Genomic DNA, 21,414 nt, shown 5'->3' with positions numbered 1-21,414 from the left:
GGGCAACAGGGATTGTTGCCCAGCATCTCCTGGAGCAGGGAGGGGAGTGAGGGTGAGCTGGAAGCACTGCTGAGCAAACCACCTGCCCAGTGTGGGGGCTCTGGGTTCCAGAAAAGCTAGCTGGAGGCGTCCACTTAACTGAAGGAGATCTGAGGCCCCTGAGGAAGGGCCTTCTGGGGGAATATGGCCTTGTCCCAGGCGCTCAAGTTGCCCGCTCACGCTCGGCTGGCCCCCCTGTCTGTCACAGCCTGGCCTGGTGTCTGGCTTCGCCCTCCTCCTGCGGTTGCCTCCTGGGGACCCTCCTGCAGCCACACTCACCTTCTCATTGAGCAGGATGAGCCCTAGGAGAGGCCTGGATACTGACCACTGGTTCCGACAGTCTTCAAAGACAATGGTGTTCATGAGGACGGACATCATCTAGAAGACAGAGTCACATGATGACCCTGGCGCCCTGGCTTGGGATCGCCCCAACCCCAGGCCTTCTATGTGCTCACCTGCTACCCACCACATCCGGCCACCAGCCATGAGGGCACTTGCTGGACAAACAGCTTTGACTCTGGAAGCCTATACCGTTGCCTATGGGAACTCTTGGCAAAGACTCTCATCTCCCGAGGAAGAGCTGCCCCTACTGAAACGTGTGGTGAGAACCTTCTGGGTGGGAGAAGTCACAGGCCACAGGTCCAAGGGGATCAGTTCCTACCTCTCAACCCAGATGTGCTTTCCTCTCTACTGGGTCATCAGGCAAAAAGCTCAGTTCACTTTTGAGGCTCTCATTTCACCAAAGACACAGTCAAGTTATAGAGGGGCCACATCTCTCCATGACCCCCTCAGACAGAGGGAGAAAGGGAACCCAGCCCATCTCACTCTGGAAGTCATGGTTCCTGCTGGCTCAGGCTGTGAAAAATCTTTTCATTCGTTCCTCATACACTAAATTTATTCATTTACTTGCTTCACTCCTACATGGCTTATTTTTTAAAAATCTTTATTGAATTTGTTATAATGTTATTTGTTTCCTGTTTTGGTTTTAAGGCCACAAGGCATGAGGGATCTTAGCTCCCCCACCAGGGACTGAACCTACACACTCTGCATTGGAAGATGAAGTCTCAACCACTGAACCACCATGAAAGTCCTACTCCTGCATGTCACACTCACCCATTTTCTTAAATTCCAAGTCTGCAAGATGCCTGGGAGGGGGTAAGAGAACACAGACATCTACCACAACCTCTGTCCTTGAGGAGCTAAAAGCTTCCTGGGACAGACTACTCAGCAGAGATAACAGGAACCAGGGCTGGGCAAAGATGCTGTGGGTAAGCAGCGGAAAGACGGATACTTCTGGGTCCTTGAGAATCAGGGAAGACTCCACAAAGAAGGTCACAGTTACGGAGTTCATCATAAATGTGTTCTAAGCAGAGACAGCAGCAAAAAAGGAGACTGGGCAAGAACACAGAGGGTTTTGCAATGGTAAGGAATGCAGTGTGGTGGGGAGAAGAGAGGTGGGCCAGAAGCAAGACCCCAGTGCAGGCTGGGAGACCTCAATGGAGAATCTGGCCGTTTGCACCTAAAGAGAGACATGCTCAGATCTGTACTTAGGAAAGCTTCCTCTGGGACACATGGACTGTGCAGGTGAAAGGACAGGAGGGAGGCCAGAGATGAGGCTGCTGCAACAGTCCCGGCAGAGAGCGACGAAGCAAGCTTTGGTCACCCATGTGAAGTGGATGCTACAGTTCCTGCTTCTTGGACACTATACCCCTCATCTCCAGTCCTTCCTGTTTCACTGCTTCAGAGCTCCTTTCCCTGAAGGAAGGCAGGGGAAAACAGCAATTATGTGGCAAAGTCTACTACACACACCACCCCTGACTAGGCTTTAGTGACATCTGGCTTTGTCCTCTGGCCTTTTTGCAACCCAATTTACCCTGTGATCTCAGGCAAGTCACTGAACCTCTCTCTCTCTGTCTTAGTTTCGTTACCCATAAAGAGGGAAATGATAATCCAGTACAAGGAAGCTCAGGCAATCAAATGAGGATCCAAAGAGATGGCGGATATAAAAAGTGCTGCAAAGAGTGAAAAGTGTTATAAACATTTAAGGTATGTGTGTGTGTGCGCTTAGTCTCTCAGTCACGTCCGACTCTTTGTGACTCCATGGACTGTAGCCTGCCAGGCTCCTCTGTCCATGGGGATTCTCCAGGCAAGAATACTGCAATGGGTTGCCATGCCCTCCTCCAGGGACTCTTCTCAACCCAGGGATCGAACCCAAGTCTCCCGCATTGCAGGAGGATTCTTTACTGTCTGAGCCACCAGGTAAGTCCATTTAAGGTATATATATAAAAACAACACTGATGAGCTTTAAACAGCTTCTGTTCCACACGTCGTCGTCATCATCCTAACAGGACAATTGCAAATGAAAGCTGCCAGTACATATTTATTCTATGTCCAGTGTCTCCGGGGAGAGGCTGGGTCTTATGCTGGCAGGTTGAACATCATTTGCAGATCATGTGTTTCTGTATACAATCCAACAAGCCACCCAAAGTCATACAGCCACAAATTAAATTGACAAGCAAAACTAACAGATCCATGGAGACAGCCTAAAATATTACAGGTTTCACAATCTGAAGGCAGAACGGATATTTTAATGGAAAAGATTAAAGTTAGAGGCACCAAAGTCCTCCAGTAACTGACAAAGCATGCTGAAGTGATGTGCCAATTACTTTATACTGTTCTCCCGTGGATTCATTTGTCTGAATGCATGTATTTATGTCTGTAATAAGTAAGGGGATGTTTGAATAAAATACTTTTCTAAAAATAAAGTTGGCTAAAACAGATGACTTTTTTTTTTTTCTTTTTTACTCTTCTGGAAAAATGGAAATTAGTAAGCAAATCCACTCAAAGGGTACTGACATGGCAACTTATTTCCACAGTTATTTTTTCTAATAATCTGAGAGGATATGGGGAAACAGTTCAATCAGTGTAGCAAATCCCTTTGGAGAAAGGTCCCCCACCCCCATATGGAAGAATCCTGGGTGAAATGCTTAAGTACCTGCTCCAGATACCGTGGAATCTCTGGTGGTTATGGATGGAACAAGTCAAGACGGACAGGAAAGAGCTCTGGCCTGCTCCGCCATGGCCCACTCCAGCGTGGAGTCACAAAGTGCCATCAGCGCTGAGTACATGGAAGGCTGTGTGAGCGGGGCCTCCACCCTGCCAGCCTCTGCTCACCGCCTACAGGCATGGCTGGGATGGCCATCTCAAATTGGCCTAACCCAGGCTACATTTCCCAGAGCCTGTGTCCAAAAAGCATATACATTATCCACTGTATTATCCTAAGCAGCTAGTCTGCCCCACCAGGGAATGGGCCACTTGGGAAGGGGGGTGATGTAGCTTAGTCCACTTAGAAAACCAGACACCACACTGTCTCAGGTGCTGCTTCCTTGTTTCCCTTCTTCCTTCCCAAGAGGCTTGGGCTAAGTTTGCAGAAAATTTCTATCAGTGAAGCAAAACCAACATTGGTTTGGTAGGGACAGACTTTGGAGTCAGTCAGAACTAAGGCCAAATCTGGCCCTGCCACTTATGTAACCTGAGATGCTGGGCAAGTTGTTTCTCTTTTCTGAGGCTTTATTTCTTTACATATAAAATGAGAGATTATAACAACTACTTTGCAGGGCCACAGTGAAGACCGACTTCTCTCATAGGTTCTCAGTCATTACTGGTGCTCCTCTGCTCCCACCACGGTTACCCTGCCTGGCCTGACCCAGTGGAATCTCATGGCTCAAGGATGCACCCGATTTCATGTCTTGATTATGGACAGCTAACCCAGATTATATTCTCCTCACAATTATCTGATCTCACTAGGAGTTGCAGTAAAAGTAAAAACAACATCCTCCACCTCCTGCTGCCAAAAAAAAAAAAAAAAAAAAGCTAATATAGAAAACAGTACAAAAATCAGTTCTGTTTGGTCTGGCACATGTATTAGTATGGATTTTGAGTGATAGTGTTTCTGAAAACTTGTAACCTTCTAAATAAAATATGAAGCAACTTGGCAAATATCTGACCTGGAGAGATGAAACACAGCAGTGTTGTGTTACGTGGACCTCTGCTCACCCCTCAGCTCTTCTCCTGCGCTTCTGCCCTGAAATGGGATGGGAAGCGCCAGCACCCCGCACAGCGGGCCTGCCTGCTCAAACGTGCGGGCCCGCCCTTCCCTACAGCAGGCTCTCACTGCAGACGCTGGCGCAGATGTCAACAGACGAGGCTTGTGCTGGGTGTGCTCTTTCTAAGGACGCTGGAGGTCCAGTGGGTCTAGAAGCTGGGAGGGGAGGATGGCTGAGAGGTGAGGATGGCTGAGAGGTGTGGCTCAGTGGGTCCCGGGTGATCCCTCACGGGGTGTTGGGGAGACTGGTCTGCAGCCTTCTGCCGTCCTGGGACCACGGGGGACACTTCTCTGCTTCCCTCCTGCCTCGTGTGGCCTCTGGCACCTACCAGAAGCTCAGGAAATAGCTACTGGGTGACAGGATGAATGCACAGATTAATAAATGAAAGAATGGGAAAGGATGAGTGAAATATCAACTAAAGTATAAAGAGCTAAAGTGCTGTACAGCAAACAGAGAAGTTCTGGCCTCAGCCCATGGCTAAAACCTGAAATTGGTAAATATCTAAATTAACACACTGTTCATTTCCAAGGATCTTGCTTTTGTGTGCAGAGCCTGAGAACGCTTCTAAGCCACTGTTGCCTCTCTAGCCAGCAGCTGCCTGGAAGAGATCTCTAGGGCCTTTTAGGTCACCAAGGCTAAAGGCTGAGGCACCATCTTTTTTAAGAGTAAGCTGTGCCTGATGAGGTTTCTCTCTGCCCGGTAGGAACAGATACATTTGCAGAAAGCCCCTGGGCGCTCAGCACTCTGTGAGGCACAGGTACACACTGTCTGCAACTCCCAGCTAACCCTGAGGGAGACATTATCCCCATTTCATAGTCTAAGGAGCAAGTCAGGGACTTGCTTCAGGCATCACAGCTATCAGCTACTGTGATGTGAAGTGGAACCAGGACCTGCGCACAGGTCTGCCCAAGTCCGGAGGCTGCTGCCTGACACCCTGAGGCTGCCCGTGGGCGGGGGCCAGGCCTGCAGCAGGGGTGGCGGCACTGTGAGTGGCTCCTTCGCCCGCCCTCAGAGGGCCTCCCAGACATGCTGCCCACGTGTCTGTCCTGTTTGGCCACTCGACCACTTGCTCAGCAGTCAGGCAGCTACTGAAGTCCCTGTGATTAGAATCCAGGGAAGGGGTTCCTGGTCAGTCGGCAGGAGACCTTCTTGCCTCCCACCTAGAGTTTTTATAAATTTGGTTACCATATCTTCAGCCTCTCAAGATGAACAGCAGTAGACATAATTAATAGATTGTCTCTGTAAAACGGTCCATTGAACCATTGGTTTCCCTCCCACCCAGGTATATAGCAATTTAAATAAACACAGGAGAAAAGATTAGGAAATTAAACTAATTTTCTTCAATTCAAAATACTCTCTATAAAGTGAACATTTTTCATTGTTAATATTCTTTGGGTATACTGATAAAACTAAAAAATATTCCACAAAATCTAAGAAACAGGTGAAACAAATCCAAACTCCTCTCTCCTGCTCCCCATCCAATTCAGAAAGACAGCACTGAACGTGCAGTGATGACAGGAACTCCGACCGATAGGGATCAAATCCTTAATGTATTCAGGGAGCCTCAGCTTTCCCCTCCCTCTCCTGGCCTCTTGGTTCAGGGCTGCATGACATTTTAGTTACACTGCAACTTTGCTGCCTGTTGATCAGGGAAATGGGAATGGGACAAGAGTAATTTGTCTTCTCCAAAAGGTGGTGGAAGGAGGGCCTGAGAAGGCAGCTTCGGTTTAGACAAAACAAAGTGAAAGCGTCAGTCGCTCAGTTGTGTCTGACTCTCTGCGACCCCGTGGACTGCAGCCCTCTAGGCTCCCTGTCCATAGGGATTCTCCAGGCAGGAATGCTGGAGTGGGCTGCCCTTCTCTTCCCCAAGGGATCTTCCCTACTGAGGGATGGAACCCACGTCTCCCGCATTGCAGGCAGATCCTTTACCATCTGAGCCACCGGGGAAGCCCTCAGACCAAAAGAAGGATAGACCAAAGGAAAGATGAGAGACCAAGACGAAGCGTCTCTGTACCTAGACCTAGGCAGGGTTAGAGAGGGGGGACAAAGCCAGGCTGGTCAGGGCTGTGCCCAGGAGGGTGTGTCTGTAGAACAGGGTGCCTTAATCTGCTGGGTGGGGGGCAATAAAAAGAAGAGGGGGGTAGGATATAAAACTACGTGCACTGCAGGCCAAGCTAGGCTGCCTTTGATTTTGAGGTGATGAGTTGCTGACATTTTGAGGAACAACTGATAAATGCACCAAACACTTGAGGGAAGCTCCTGAATCTCAGGAATCCTCTGGCACCTGTAAGTGACCTTCGGGAAGGCCAGGTGGGAGAGGAGGAGGAAGGCTGGCCATAGCAACAGCAATAACCACAGAACAAAAAAGACAGTGCAGTAAAACCCGAAAAAGCAGAGAAGCCTTCTGCCCCTCTCCCACAGCCCCATGATCTGGAACAATCTGAATGTTCTGAAGGAGGAAGAGCTTCCAGGTTTTCAGGGCTTGTGGAAGTAAGGGAGTTGCTGTCATTACCAAGTGCTGTTCTTGAGGCCATTGCACAGCAAATACTGAAATCTGATCCTCCTCAGATTAGATACTAGTCATCTTTAGGGAAAAGGAATCAATTGTTTCTTCATTTGCTATCTACCAATGTGACATTAGTGGGATGTTATGAAAAATGAAAGTAATGGACAAGCAAGCAAATGTTCTTCTGCCTGGATTAACGAAGCCCAACCACCCAAGTTACATTAAATCTTTTAGTATGTGTACACATTAAGCACATTCCTAAGTTCTCTTAGGGTCTTTGAAAGCTCATAATAGAAACAGCTATTGAGCACTTTAAATGAAAAAAAAAAATCAAATGAAATGTATGAGCTGAGCCTCTTTTTCAAAGAAACAAGATTGCAATCAATTACATAGGTGACCCATTCTCCTCTGAAAAATCATTTGGGAGTCCTGCCTCTTGGCCTTTGTACAATGCTAGCTTTGCTTTTTTTTTTTTTTTTTTTTTAAGGCAAAAAAACTTCTTACTAATACAGCTACTGCAGGACTGGTTAGCTCAGCTGGCTTTGGTCACATTAACATTGCATGGTTCTGAATCCAAACGCAGAGCACCCCCTCCTCCAACCCCTCCTTACAGAAAGTTCAGGGATGCATTTTCTCCAAGTGATAAATTGCCTAGAATATTAAAAAACCTCTTCCATCCACAGTAAAATCTAAGGACATACACAACCTAGTTTTGCTGTTGTTTCAATTTTCTCCATTACCAACATCACCCTTGGTTCTCAAAACATTCATTTTAATCATAGTTTATTGGGGAAAGAATTACCTGCCAGTTTCCTAGCTTATAAAAAAGAAGATAAAGTTGGAATGAAACTTCAGGATTAATTAATTGAGAGTGCAGCCTGTGATGTGTCATTCTGAATGTTACAGTGCACATCTCAATGAGAACAGTTTTATTTTCCATGGTTGAAATAAATTACAATAAATAATTCAGTTCAATGGCAGAGATGTACTGGAAAGCAAGAGCAACAAAATTGACTACACTACACTGTAAGTCTCATTCTTGAATCTTCATTATCCATTTGAAACTTTTTACTGGTAGTAAATCATATTTCAAGTGGCTGCAGATCTCATAAAGCAGCTTGCTGCATTAAAATAAACCCAGAAAACCTGGGGCACTGGGAGGCTGCAGGGTTTGCCACTCAGCACTATTTGGGGAACTCTTTCTCACTCTTCTCTTGCCAACATCAAATAGAAATTTTTTTGATTTGATGTAAAAATTAAGCATCATTTGTCAAAAACATCCTCTAGGTAGGAATGCTGTGAAAATTTGTATGGAGAGGAATGGTTTTCAACTCCAAAGCCATTTTCCTCTAGTTTTTTTCAAGTGACACTGTCATGTCTAGTTCATGGTATACTGTTTGAATGACTGTCTTACAATCATAGAACCTCAAGTGTCCTACACAAGCCTCTGGAGATCTCCAAATGAGCAACCATGTGTAAGCTCAAGAGAGATGAACAAAGGCATATGTGCTGTGTTTCCTGTCTAAAAAGATGAGCCTGTCTTCACAGGAGAGCTAATTATTTAACTGGAATCTTAAAAGATACATATAGCATCACTGGGAAAGGATACCTCAGGAAGAGAAAATAAAAGGAGAAAAGGCAGAGGAGACAGGGCTTGGTGTATCTGAGGAATAATCAGCCTCTGCATAGCAGGCTTTTGAGAGAGACCTTCTTTCAAGTGGAAAGGCATAGAACTGAGGGTGAGAAGAAGACCGGGCTGAGCCCAGGCTACAAAAGGCCTGCTGCGTCACGCTGAATGCAGCAACGAGTCTGGGCCAGTATGAACAGGGTAGCCGTCAAAGGATTCTGAATAATGGTTAGGTCTGTGATTTAGAACAAAACTGATGGGAACTGCGGGATGGCAATGACGGGTAGCTGCTGGAGGCAGGGCAACGTGTTGACACTACTGCGCAAGCCCAGAGGGGAAGTGAGGAGAGCCTCGGAGATGGAGAGAAGTGGTCAGAACCCTTGACTGTTTATCCCATTTTCTGCCCAGCTAAAGAAATCTTTCCAAGAAATACAACCTGATACTGAAGCCACAGGTTGATTCAGAGCTTTGAGAACATGGGCTCGGATTCCAGACTGCCTGTGAGAGAAGGGGCTGGACACTAGACTGCCCCAGCTGGGCTGTGTGTGGTGCAGGGCGGCAGACCCACGGTCCCACAGGGAGCTCGTGCGGTAAGGAGCAGTGGCACGAACTCCACCCAGCGCACACACACCGCACGGCAGAGATGACTACAAGCACGTTTATATTAAATATTCAGTGGTGAAGTAAACTCTAACTGAGGCCATTCAAAATCAAACAAAGGGAGTGGGAAACAGCATGCTGCTTTATTGAACAGTCATCACAACATTTCCCAATGAATATCATATTTCACAACAGAACAACATAAGGCATAATGGCACGAGGGCATCTCATGCAGTCCTCCAAGCAGAGTGCAGTGAATATTGTGTTTCATAATAAACATATTATCCTTATAGGAGGAGGTTCAAAGTTTCATTGCCTTTCATCTGTCACTATATCCTCCCTGACTTCCCGAAGGGATCTGGTTAGATGGACCTAAAAATCTTTATAACCAACAGTGGAGGGTTATTTTACTTAACATGTTCAAATGATTTTGCGTGAGGAGAAAAAAGTCTTTTTTTTTTTTTGGAAAATTCACTTGGCCCGCAGAAGCATTTTCCATTAAAGATTAGAGTTTAATGTTTAAACCATAGAGGATGGCATGCTGCCTTTCAGATTTGAAGTTTTTATTTATAGCTGTCTAACTGGCATAGAGACTGCTGGCCAAGTGTTTGGGGAGATGATTTAGAGACGTTACTGAAATTTGGAAGCTCTTGTGCCCTAATAGTTACACAGGGAGGCTAAAGAACGATAGTGACTGACAGTGCTGGGAAGAGAACCTCGTTCCTTGACGTAGTCAGACTTCGCTGCCACCAGCTTTGTGCCGAGCTCTGTCAGACCCTGAGGACACACAGGCGAACGAGGCACAGTCCTGGCCTCCAAAGGGCCCCGGGAGGGGAGGCAACACGCTGTTTATGACAGCGCAGCACAGCAAGTGCCGCCCACAGAAGCCTGCACGGGGGGCTCCCAGGGGCCCGGAGGGGGCGAGCCCTGCCGAGGCAGCGAAGGCTTCACATGTCAGCCCGCTGTAGGGAGTAAGGTAGTCAAGCGGGAAGAAGGGTGAGCAGGTGCAAAGGTCTGCAGAAGTGTGTGGGGAATGACGGGCAGCAGTCACTGAGAGGGTGTGTGCGGAGTGGTGGTGGTGGTGGAGGAGGCTGATGAGGTAGGCAGGGGGCTGATGTGAAGGGCCTGGTCCTGTGTGCTAGAGAGTGCTAGAGAATGTGGGCTTAGCTGGCAGGAAATGGGGGACTCTTTAAGTTGAATGACCCTTCCACGCACTCATGTGGAAGGGCAAATGGCTGGTACAACTTTTCTCCACATGGTCTGGCCCTTTAGGAGGCTGAGCCATCTGAGTCCCCCCAAGAAGACGCAGTCTCTTTCCTCGTCTAGGACTGGGAGGCCACAGACACAGAAGGCTACCTGCCTGGCCCCAGTCAGGATGCATCTCGGCCCCTGTCCTGCTGGCTCCGTTGCCAGCGCCCTGAGAAACGGCACTGCCATTACCTCCCTTGGCCCACAGCACATAACTTACTAGTGTCCCCCGTCAGGAATGGTGCTCCTTGTCAGGAAGCTTTTTATTGATGCTCAACCTTCATTTTCTCTTTCTTAATATTATCCCATTATGCCAATACTCCATTGTGCCATGCTAAGTAATTCCCTTTCCTCCTTGGCATTTACATCTTCCGAGTATTTATAGACTTATCAAATGCCCCATTTAGTTGTCACTTAGGCAGGCTATACATATTTAGCTTCTTTAATCTGGCCCCATAAGCCAGCCTCTCCATTCTCCTAAATCACTTGAGTCACTTTCCTCCAGGTTTCCGTCAATTTGTTTCCAGCCTCTTGGTAATGCAGGGGGCTTGGGAAAAAGACGGGCTTGGGGAGGGAGGACTTGCTCCCTTGGTGGGGTAAGAAGAGTCCATCATCTGCTGAGGGTGGAACTTCTCCCTTAAAGTACAAACTCCAAAACAAGCCAGGCGTCTAGAGAAGCTCTAAATGCCTCTAGTTGTCTACTAGTTTCATCTGCATACATTTCAAGTCAGAACATTCTATTCTTGACTCTTAGGTGCCAGGTGCCCACATGCAACACATCTGTGAGGGGGTCCTTACTATGTGTCAGGTACTGTGCTAGAGACCTCCCCTTCTTTCTTTTCTCCCTTCCTCTTCATTTCTTTGACTTACTCACCGCTCAAAGAATTACTGAACTCCTACTGTGTGTCAGGCACTGTGGTACAGAACTGAATAAAATGTGGTCCCTGTGGCCTTCAAGAGCTCATGCAGCCTAAGAATTTACTAATCTCGTATTGCCCACCCATCAAGTTGCTTCCTTCCAATCTTAAGGGTCACAGAGAAATCACCCCTCAATGCACTTAACTCTAATTGACGCTTTTAGTTGCCTGAGTGGAACTTCTTTGTCCCATCTAAAATGAGATGCCACATTAAGTATGGGCATTAACACAGAGCTTAGTGTTTTTCTGTGGTGGGTCTCTTTGGGGCCTAAGAGATTTCTCTTCAGGCCTTGTACTTCCTATCACTCCTCCTTCTTGGCATTCTATATTCACGTGACCGCAACTAAATATGTGCTTGAATGCTTTTGTTTTTCCTTTCCATGATACTGATGTTCCAGGTTATGGAGTAACAGATGGCTGAAGGAGCGATGCAGTGGGAGACATCTGCGTCCTGGCTCGTCTGGGCAGTCTGGGCATGAGACCACAGCAAGGAGCACTTCAGCCACTCGATCCCGGGGGCTACTCCACATAAGGTATAGAATCCCCCTGGCTGCGGTGCTGCTATCCTCAAAGAGGTGAGGGAGCTATTCCAAGGACAAAGTTAGGAAGTAGCAAAGCTGATATTCAAAACCAGGTCTATTGACTACAAAATCTTTCTGCTCTGACTGTTGTGAAGTAGAAAGTCTTCAACAAATACAGAATTTACAATTAAACAACTTTGAAAGGAGGATGGAATTTCATCAGTCTGAAAGCAGTTACGTCTGTATTTTCCTAAGCATGACAAGGGATACAGAATTAACATGCAAGAGTTCTTCTGGGTTGCAAAGCATACAGAGTCACACTAACTCATGAAGGGTCAGAGAATCAGGTAACCTGTACCTTGTTCTTCAAGTCAACCAAATAAGAAGTCTTCCTTAACATACTATGTGAACTCACTGCTGCACAAATGGCCATTGCTAGTTAAAGTCTCCAAGACTTAAAGACAAATGAATATGAAGGCTGATGTCACCTCTCCAGCACATTAATATAGTTTGAGAAAATTTCACATAATTTACCCTTCAAGTGCTATGTGAAAAATCGGCAATAACTGTAAAATGAATAAATTATGCCATCATTAAACCAATCTCACATTATACTGTGCCGTTCTTTCAAGAAATTTAAAAGAGTTTCTCATACCATGCACAATGTCACTAAGAGAAATGAAGGTAGGGGAACTCTGTCACCCTTGAATAAGGCTGAAGGAATAACAAGAAATGCCAGGAATAAGAGGCAGGTTAAGGCCCTGGGAAGCTCTCGTATGGCGTAAACTGTAAAACCTAGAGACAAAAAAGCCTTAGTTAAATTCTGTGTGTGCGTGAGTGCTATGTGGCTTCAGTCATGGCGGACCCTTTGTGACCCTATGGACTGTAGCCTGCCAGGCTCCTCTGTCCATGGGGATTCTCCAGGCAAGAATACTGGAGTGGGTTGCCATGCCCTCCTTCAGGGCATCTTCCCGACCCAGGGATCAAACCTGTGTCTCTTACATCTCTTGTGTTGGTATCGGGTTCTTTACCACTAGAGCCAGTGGGAAGCCCCAAATTATATTCCAAGCACTGTTATTTAGTGGCTCTGTCTTTTGGGCAAGTTATGTCATCCCTCTGTTTTGTTATGTTTGTACTTTTTGTCCACATCCCATGGCATGTGGGATGTTAGTTCAGTGACTAGGGATCAAACCTGCAACCCCTGCACTGGAAGGTAGAGTCTTAACCACTGGACTGCTGGGGACATCCCCATTTCAGCTCTCTGAACCAATGTATACTCTATCCATACAGGTACTGCGGGATTGAATTTGTTGATGTATCTATCCTCTCAAATTAAAAACTATTTATATTGGCCCTATCTATCCATTCAGTTCAGTTCAGTTCAGTTGCTCAGTCGTGTCCGACTCTTTGCGACCCCATGAACCGCAGCACACCAGGCCTCCCTGTCCATCACCAACTCCCGGAGTTCACCTAAACCCATGTCCATTGAGTCGGTGATGCCATCCAGCCATCTCATCCTCTGTCATCCCCTTCTCCTCCTGCCCCCAATCCTTCCCAGCATCAGGGTCTTTTCAAATGAGTCAACTCTTTGCATGAGGTGAACAAAGTATTGGAGTTTCAGCTTCAGCATCAGTCCTTCCAATAAACATCCAGGACTGATCTCCTTTAGGATGGACTGGTTGGATCTCCTTGCTGTCCAAGGGACTCTCAAGAGTCTTCTCCAACACCACAGTTCAAAAGTATCAATTCTTTAGTGCTCAGCTTTCTTCACAGTCTAACTCTCACATCCATACATGACCACTGGAAAAACCACAGCCTTGACTAGACAGACCTTTGTTGGTAAAGTAATGTCTCTGCTTTTTAATATGCTATCTAGGTTGGTCATCACTTTCCTTCCAAGGAGTAAGCGTCTTTTAATTTCATGGCTGCAATTGCCATCTGCAGTGATTTTGGAGGCCAAAAAAATAAAGTCTGACACTGTTTCCACTGTTTCCCCATCTATTTCCCAAGAAGTGATGGGACCACATGCCATGATCTTAGTTTTCTGAATGTTGAGCTTCAAGCCAACTTTTTCACTCTCCTCTTTCACTTTCATCAAGAGGCTTTTTAGTTCCTCTTCACTTTCTGTCATAAGGGTGGTATCATCTGCATATCTGAGGTTACTGATATTTCTCCCGGCAATCTTGATTCCAGCTTGTGCTTCTTCCATCCCAGCGTTTCTCATGATGTACTCTGCATGTAAGTTAAATAAGTAGGGTGACCAATATACAGCCTTGATGTACTCCTTTTCCTGTCTGGAACCAGTCTGTTGTTCCATGTCCAGTTCTAACTGTTGCTTCCTGACCTGCATATAGGTTTCTCAAGAGGCAGGTCAGGTGGTCTGGTATTCCCATCTCTTTCAGAATTTTCCACTGTTTGTTGTGATCCGCACAGTCAGAGGCTTTGGTGTAGTCAATAAAGCAGAAATAGATGTTTTCCTGGAACTCTCTTGCTTTTTCTGTGATCCAGAGGATGTTGGCAATTTGATCTCTGGTTCCTCTGCCCTTTCTAAAACCAGCTGGAACATCTGGAAGTTCATGGTTCACGTATTGCTGAAGCCTGGCTTGGAGGATTTTGAGCATTACTTTACTAGCATGTGAGATGAGTCCAATAGTGTGGTAGTCTGGGCATTCTTTGGGATTGCCTTTCCGTGGGACTGGAATGAAAACTGACCTTTTCCAGTCCTGTGGCCACTGCTGAGTTTTCCAAATTTGCTGGCATATTGAGTGCAGCACTTTCACAGCATCATCTTTCAGGATTTGAAATAGCTCAACTGGAATTCCATCACCTCCAGTAGCTTTGTTCGTAGTGATGCTTTCTAAGGCCCACTTGACTTCACATTCCAGGATGTCTGGGTCTAGGTGAGTGATCACACCATCGTGATTATCTGGGTTGTGAAGATCTTTTTTGTACAGTTCCTCTGTGTATTCTTGCCACCTCTTCTTAATATCTTCTGCTTCTGTTAGGTCCATACCATTTCTGTCCTTTATCAAACCCATCTTTGCATGAAGTGTTCCCTTGGCATCTCTAATTTTCTTGAAGAGATCTCTAGTCTTTCCCATTCTGTTGTCTTCCTCTATTTCTTCACATTGATCACTGAGGAAGGCCTTCCTATCTCTCCTTGCTATTCTTTGGAACTCTGCATTCAAATGAGAATATCTTTCCTTTTCTCCTTTGTTTTTCATGTCTCTTCTTTTCACAGCTATTTGTAAGGCCTCCTCAGACAGCCATTTTGCTTTTTTGCATTTCTTTTCCATGGGGATGGTCTTGATCCCTGTCTCCTATACAATGTCACAAACCTCCGTCCATAGTTCATCAGGCACTCTGTCTATCAGATCTAGTCCCTTAAATTTACTTCTCACTTCCACTGTAGTCAGTCCTAAAGGAAATCAGTCCTGAATATTCATTGGAAGGACTGATGCTGAAGCTGAAACTCCAATACTTTGGCCCCCTGATGCAAAGAACTGACTCATTGGAAAAGACCCTGATGCTGGGAAAGATTGAAGGCGGGAGGAGTACGGGATGACAGAGGATGAGATGGTTGGATGGCATCACCGACTCAATGGACATGAATGTGAGCAAGCTCCGGGTGTTGGTGACGGACAGGGAAGCCTGGCGTGCTACTGTCCATGGGGTCACAGAGAGTCAGACACGACTGAGCGACTGAAGTGAACTGAACCTATTAGGGTTGTTGTGAGAATCAGGAGAGGCATTAAGTATGAAGACAATATACAAATGGAAAGAGTTACAGAGTTTATTTTCATTCTTGCCATTGCAAAGTAAGGCTTGGAGTTTATAGGAAGAATTAAGAAAAAGTCAGACTGGACCCATGAGTAAAATGCACATCATACCATGCCCCCATCCAGTCCAGTGAGTCTGTGATATTCAGAACGCTTGTTCACAGAAGAACTCTAACAAAAGCAGAACACATGGATGGGACTAGGAAGACGTAGGTACTCTGGCTTAAGTCATGGCCTTAAAATCAAATCATCTTGTGAAATGAAGTCTTGGGCTTGGGATTTCCTGGAAAGGATACTTTTCACATTTATAATTATGAACAGCAGGGAAAAGGACAAGGATGGGGACATTAAAAAGTAATACCTATGTATTATTTTCAAAATGAAGCTGCTTTTACACATTTATTGAATACTTTCCCTGTGTTAGGTGAGTCTGTACTCAAGAGTTCATTTTGTCCTCACAGCTTCCGAGTCAGGGATCCTGTCACTATGAAGAGAGTGACTATCGCAGGTAAAAGGGGTGACTTCCGGACCCTGCACTAGGCAGTGCAGTCCGGCCTCTCCAGGGCTTGGAATCCGGACGGGAACTCTGGTGGGCTCTCCTCAGTCTCTCTGTGGGCCTGCCTGGTCTCTGCAGATCCTTCCATCCTGTCAGCGGCTCTTTTCTCTTGCGGCAGACTGACTACTTCCTTGAGCACACGGCAGGGAATGGCTGCCCCATGGCTCTTGAATTTTCAAGTTTTCAATTCAGGTGAGGTTGACCATTATCTTTTAAATGCTAGTTTCTAAATCCAGGGACGAAAAGCCAGTTTGGGTCAAGTGTTTACTTCTTGTCCAAACAGTACTCCAAGAAAGGAGCCCTTGGCTCAATCAAGAATTTATGGATGAATGAACGGTGTGTGCCTGCCCTTGTTTATCCTACATCCCTCCCAAGCCTGTTTCCAGGCCATTTAAAAGTTATACGCTATAGTGGTTAACAGCAGAGGTTCTGCTACTTATTAGCTGTGTGGTATTGGGTGAACTACTAGAGCTACAATTACAGTATTTTGAACATAAAGTGGAGATAAAAATACATGCCTCACAGAGTAATGAGACAAAGAGAAATACACACACACTGGAATACATATGTGTATATATATATGTGTGAGTATATATGTGTGTGTGTGTGTGTGTATATTAATATATACATAAAGCACTTAACATACACACCAAGCATATAATAATTATTTCTACTTCTTTTTCATCATAATCATTCATCGTTAAAATTTTCTTTGAATCTGAGGTTGCCCTTCTGTGGTGACCTCTCTAATTCTAGCAACCCTGCACTAAGTAAGACTTCCATTACAGGATGGAGGAAAAGTCTAAATCTTCAAGGAAGGGGTGTAAAGATTCTTCTACTTTGGAGTGGAAGGATGTGGAAATAATCCTAACCGAATCTTTTCTGGTCAAGGGAGTCTGCTCCTCTGTGACGCCCACACAAATTTAGGATCCTTCTGGTGAGCCCTGGGTTGGCCTGGATGTGACACAGTAAGATGACCTCAGGTGTCATCTTCACATGTCACAGGAACACAGCTCAGAGTAGAAAGACTGAACTCGTGTTAAAGCTTGGGAGTTACAAATGAAATCCACAATTTCTTCCATTTGTGAAATATGGATAAATGTTACTACCTGTGCTAAAAAAGACAGATGTCATCTGCTATGCTTTATTTTCCTGAGAATTCTTCAAAATACAAAACAAAACAGAAAAAAATCACTGAGAGTTAAAAGCAAAAAAATCATCCTTTTAGAAATAGATTGTTAAATGCTTTTCCAGAGTTGGTGTCAACATTTAACCTATGAATTAAGAAATTTTCCTTGGAGAGGCTTTAAAAAAGAATGCATTTCAGAGAACTCTTTTTACTGTTAATTTACAATGAGAGCTAATTGTGCCAATCACTATTAATGAAGGGGCTAAAAAACTATCTTGTTTGCCATTTGCCATACCGAGTGAGAGATATTATAAAGCATACCTAATTATCACTGGGCTAAACCTGTGTAAAACTCTGCATTTTTTTCCCATGAAAACATCTGCTTAACATGGGTGTGAAGGAAAAGGTATGGTGGTGGTTCATTTTTTACTACATTTCTGCTATTCTGAGAACATTTGCTGCAGAATAACAGCAAAACTGTGCTAAACTGTAGATAAAAGAACAATGACAGATTGCAGTCACTTTAATTCATAAAGAAAACACTCGGAGCCCCTGGGAATGCCAGATCAAGCCACTGGCCCCCAATGACTCTGTGCTAAGTCACAAAGTACATCATACTTTTTTCAGTTGAAACACAAGGGCTAATGGACGTGTAACTTATTTATTTCAAATTCTTCTTTATGAAGCTGGCTCTTCTTTTTTTAGCTCCTTGGAAAACATTGTAATTCCCCTATTCTATAAACACACAAATATAATTGTAAAATGACATCGTTCTGTTTTCATTTAATTACCCCTGAAATGCTTTCTATTTAATATTCATTACTCAAAAGCTAATTTAAAAGAGAAAGAGATGCGACTTATTCAAAAAGATGTACTGTCATTCATAGCAATAGTTATCTAATATACAGAAGTTAATAAAGCAGATTAATCTACAAGTCCCTTTAAGCCATTCTTGAGTTTTGAACAACCGCCTCTTTGACCTTTCACCCTCACGCTGTGCACCAGTAGCAGGTGCCAGCTGCACAGAAATTATGGCTGCGCATTTGAACGCAAAGTCTTTTCTTACTTTGCTTCTGACCAGCAGCTGACCCTGTAGGAGTGATTGTTTCTGGTGCCGGCCTAAAGGCTACATAAGCCAGTAGCAGATAAACAAAAGGCTACATATACCAGCTGCCTTGCCTAAGGGTACCATCCCAGGCTGACACCTCCACTCCTTCTCCAGCGTCCCAAATTGCTCCTTGTTTGTTTCCATACATGCATTTCACCCTTGTTATTTTGTGCAAGAGGCAGGCATAGGAGAAAACCCCCCAAAACAACAACGACAAAAAAACCCCATCCCTTCCCTCGAACTTGACTTTTGAGTATTCCATGTCAAACTGTGCCATTATGATGCTAATCCAGGCCTGATTTAGCAACTTTAATAAGAGGCTAAACCCTCTTGTAATTAGATAATAAAATTTTATTATGTATTTTAATATTAAAAGTCTTAAAATCAAACTCTTCAAATCATATACTGGTACAGAACTAAGGTACTTAAATATCACAGCCCCAGAAAATGGGAGCTTGAAAAAGCACATTGCGGCTAATTTTTCATTCTCAGAAATGTAAACATGGAATTCCTATGTGGTAGCAGTGAAGCTCCAACACTCTTAATTATGTGCAGGGAAGAATGAATCTATTCAAGTATGAAGCAAACTGTACCATTTCCAGCAACAGCATGAGATGGTTTTGACAGTTATTTCTTGGATACAAATTACACAAGTATAAAAACAATCCCCATAATGATTAAATGCGGTTATGTACATAGGAGAATACCAGTGCAAATGGTAACATATTTAAATGGTTTTCCTTCATTAAAAAAATTATATATGATATTAAACCATCAATCACTGCTGAAGCACTGGAGTTTAGACGCATTGTCACTGGTTGAAATAAATGACCTGGAGACTGAATTCTGGCTCACTCAATATGGTGTCTTTGCTGTTGCTTAGTCACCCAACTCTCTGCTGGTTTGGGCTACATCTGGTGGATTCTCTCCCTTTCAATTAATAAGGCAAGTTACGCTATCAATGGATTACATCTTTGAACCGTGCTTAGAGGTAGAAAAACACATGTCCTAGTGAAAAAAAAAAACAAAAAACAAAACCACAAATGCTCTCTGTTCTGTCAGCCATTTAGAACAGTATTGGAAGTACCTTTTTTTTTTAACCCACGTAAAATTTTCTTATGTAATTTCAGCAGAGTTATCACATAGTATATAATGATATACTCTTAGCATTACTATTTATTTTGTTAAGTAGTAGTCTATGATTTGATGTCTAAAGTCACTGTCTGCAGACTGCACCTCTAAAAATATTTTTTTGGGTTTTCTGTGCAGACATTCACTGACCATCACAAGGTTTCAGGCTCTGCTAGGTGCGAGGACAACTATCAAGATGGAGGTGGGTTTGGGGAGAAAAGGTACTGTGTAAAGGCAATAGGATTATAATACTAATTTGATGATTTATCAGAACAGGTTTCTATTTTAAAATACCATTTTTTGTTACAGGTGAAACAGTCATTCAACAAATATTTCTATAACAAAAATGAAATTAAAAAGGCAAAGATATGGTATATAACAAAGGATTTGGACTAGAATTATCCTTTTAAAGATGAACAGAGAAATGAGTTCATAGTATCAAAGACAAAAGCCACTTTAATTAAAAATTAGTGTTCTATTTTTAAAATCATAAACTTCAACTTTCTAAACGATCTTTAGGGGTAGTGATCGCAAATTCATCATTCTTAAGAGTTTTAGTGCCTTTTGGACTTTTGCTACCTGGCTACTAACTATATACTTCTGTGCAGCCCTGTTCCTCTTCCAGTTCAGTTCAGTCGCTCAGTCGTGTCCAACTCTTTGTGAGCCCATGGACTACAGCACAGCAGGCTTCCCTGACCATCACCAACCCCCAGAGCTTGCTCAAACTCATGTCCATCGAATTGGTGATGCCATCCAACCATCTCATCCTCTGTCATCCCCTTTTCCTCCTGCCTTCAATCTTTCCCAGCATCAGGGTCTTCTCCAGTGAGTCAGCTCTTCGCATCAGGTGGCCAAAGTATTGGAGCTTCAGTTTCAGCATTAATCCTTCCAATGAATATTCTGAACTGATTTCCTTTAGGATGGACTGGTTGGATCTGCTTGCAGTCCAAGGGACTCTCAAGAGTCTTCTCCAACACCACAGTTCAAAAGCATCAATTCTTCAGCGCTCAGCTTTCTTTATAGTCCAACTCTCACATCCATACACGACTACTGGAAAAATCATAGCCTTGACTAGATGAACCTTTGTTGGCAAAGTAATGTCGCTGCTTTTTAATATGCTGTCTAGGTTGGTCATAGCTTTTCTTCCAAGGAGTAATCGCCTTTTAATTTCATTGCTGCAGACACCATCTGCAGTGATTTTGGAGCCCCTAAAAATAGTCTCTCACTGTTTCCATTGTTTCCCCATCTATTTGCCTTGAAGTGATGGGACTGGAATGCACTGATCTTAGTTTTCTGAATGTTGAGTTTTAAGTCAACTTTTAAACTCTCCTCTTTCATGTTCATTAAGAGGATCTTTAGTTCCTCTTCGCTTTCTGCCATAAGGGCAGTGTCATCCGCATATCTGAGGTTATTGATAATTTCTCCCAGCAACACTTATTCCAGCTTGTGCTTCATCCAGTCCAGCATTTCACATGATGTACTCTGCATATAAGTTAAATAAACAGGGTGTCATATACAGCCTTGACATACTCATTTCCCAATTTGGAACCAGTCTGTTGTTCCATGTCCAGTTCTAACTGTTGCTTCCTGACCTGTATACAGATTTCTCAAGAGGCAGGTCAGGTGGTCTGGTATTCCCATCTCTTTCAGAATTTTCCACAGTTTGTTGTGATCCAGTCAGAAGCTTTGGCATAGTCCGTAAAGCAGAAATAGATGTTTTTCTGGAACTCTTGCTTTTTCTGTGATCCAGGGGATGTTGGCAACTTGATCTCTGGTTCTTCCGCCTTTTCTAAATCCAGATTGAACATCTGTAAGTTCACGGTTCACATACTGTTGAAGCCTGGCTTGGAGAAATTTGAACATCACCTTGCTAGCATGTGAAATGAGTGCAATTGTGCGGTAGTTTGAGCATTCCTTCGCATTGCCTTTCTTTGGGATTGGAATGAAAACTGACCTTCCCCAGTCCTGTGACCACTGCTGAGGTTTCCAAATTTGCTGGCATGTTGAGTGCAGCACTTTAACAACATCATCTTTTAGGATTTGAAATAGCTCAACTGGAATTCCATCACCTCTACTAGCTTTGTTTGTAGTGACACTTCCTAAGGCCCACTTGACTTCACATTCCAGGATGTCTGGCTCTAGGTGAG

The 21,414-nt window shown here is 44.4% G+C and overlaps 1 protein-coding gene across 2 annotated transcripts in view; it reads right to left on the bottom strand.

The window, feature by feature from the left end:
- The window catches only part of RANBP17 (RAN binding protein 17), a 346,604-nt gene that overhangs the window by 4,065 nt on the left and 321,125 nt on the right, over positions 1 to 21,414 (bottom strand). For both annotated transcript variants that reach the window (XM_061129445.1, XM_061129446.1), the window contains one exon: positions 319 to 417. In XM_061129445.1, the coding sequence (XP_060985428.1) occupies positions 319 to 417 (99 nt within the window). The remainder of the gene's footprint in view (positions 1 to 318; positions 418 to 21,414) is intronic.

The sequence above is a fragment of the Dama dama genome, chromosome 25, assembly GCF_033118175.1.
Source record: "Dama dama isolate Ldn47 chromosome 25, ASM3311817v1, whole genome shotgun sequence".
NCBI classification, from domain to species: Eukaryota; Metazoa; Chordata; class Mammalia; order Artiodactyla; family Cervidae; genus Dama; species Dama dama.
This window is presented reverse-complemented; position numbering and strand designations above follow the sequence as displayed.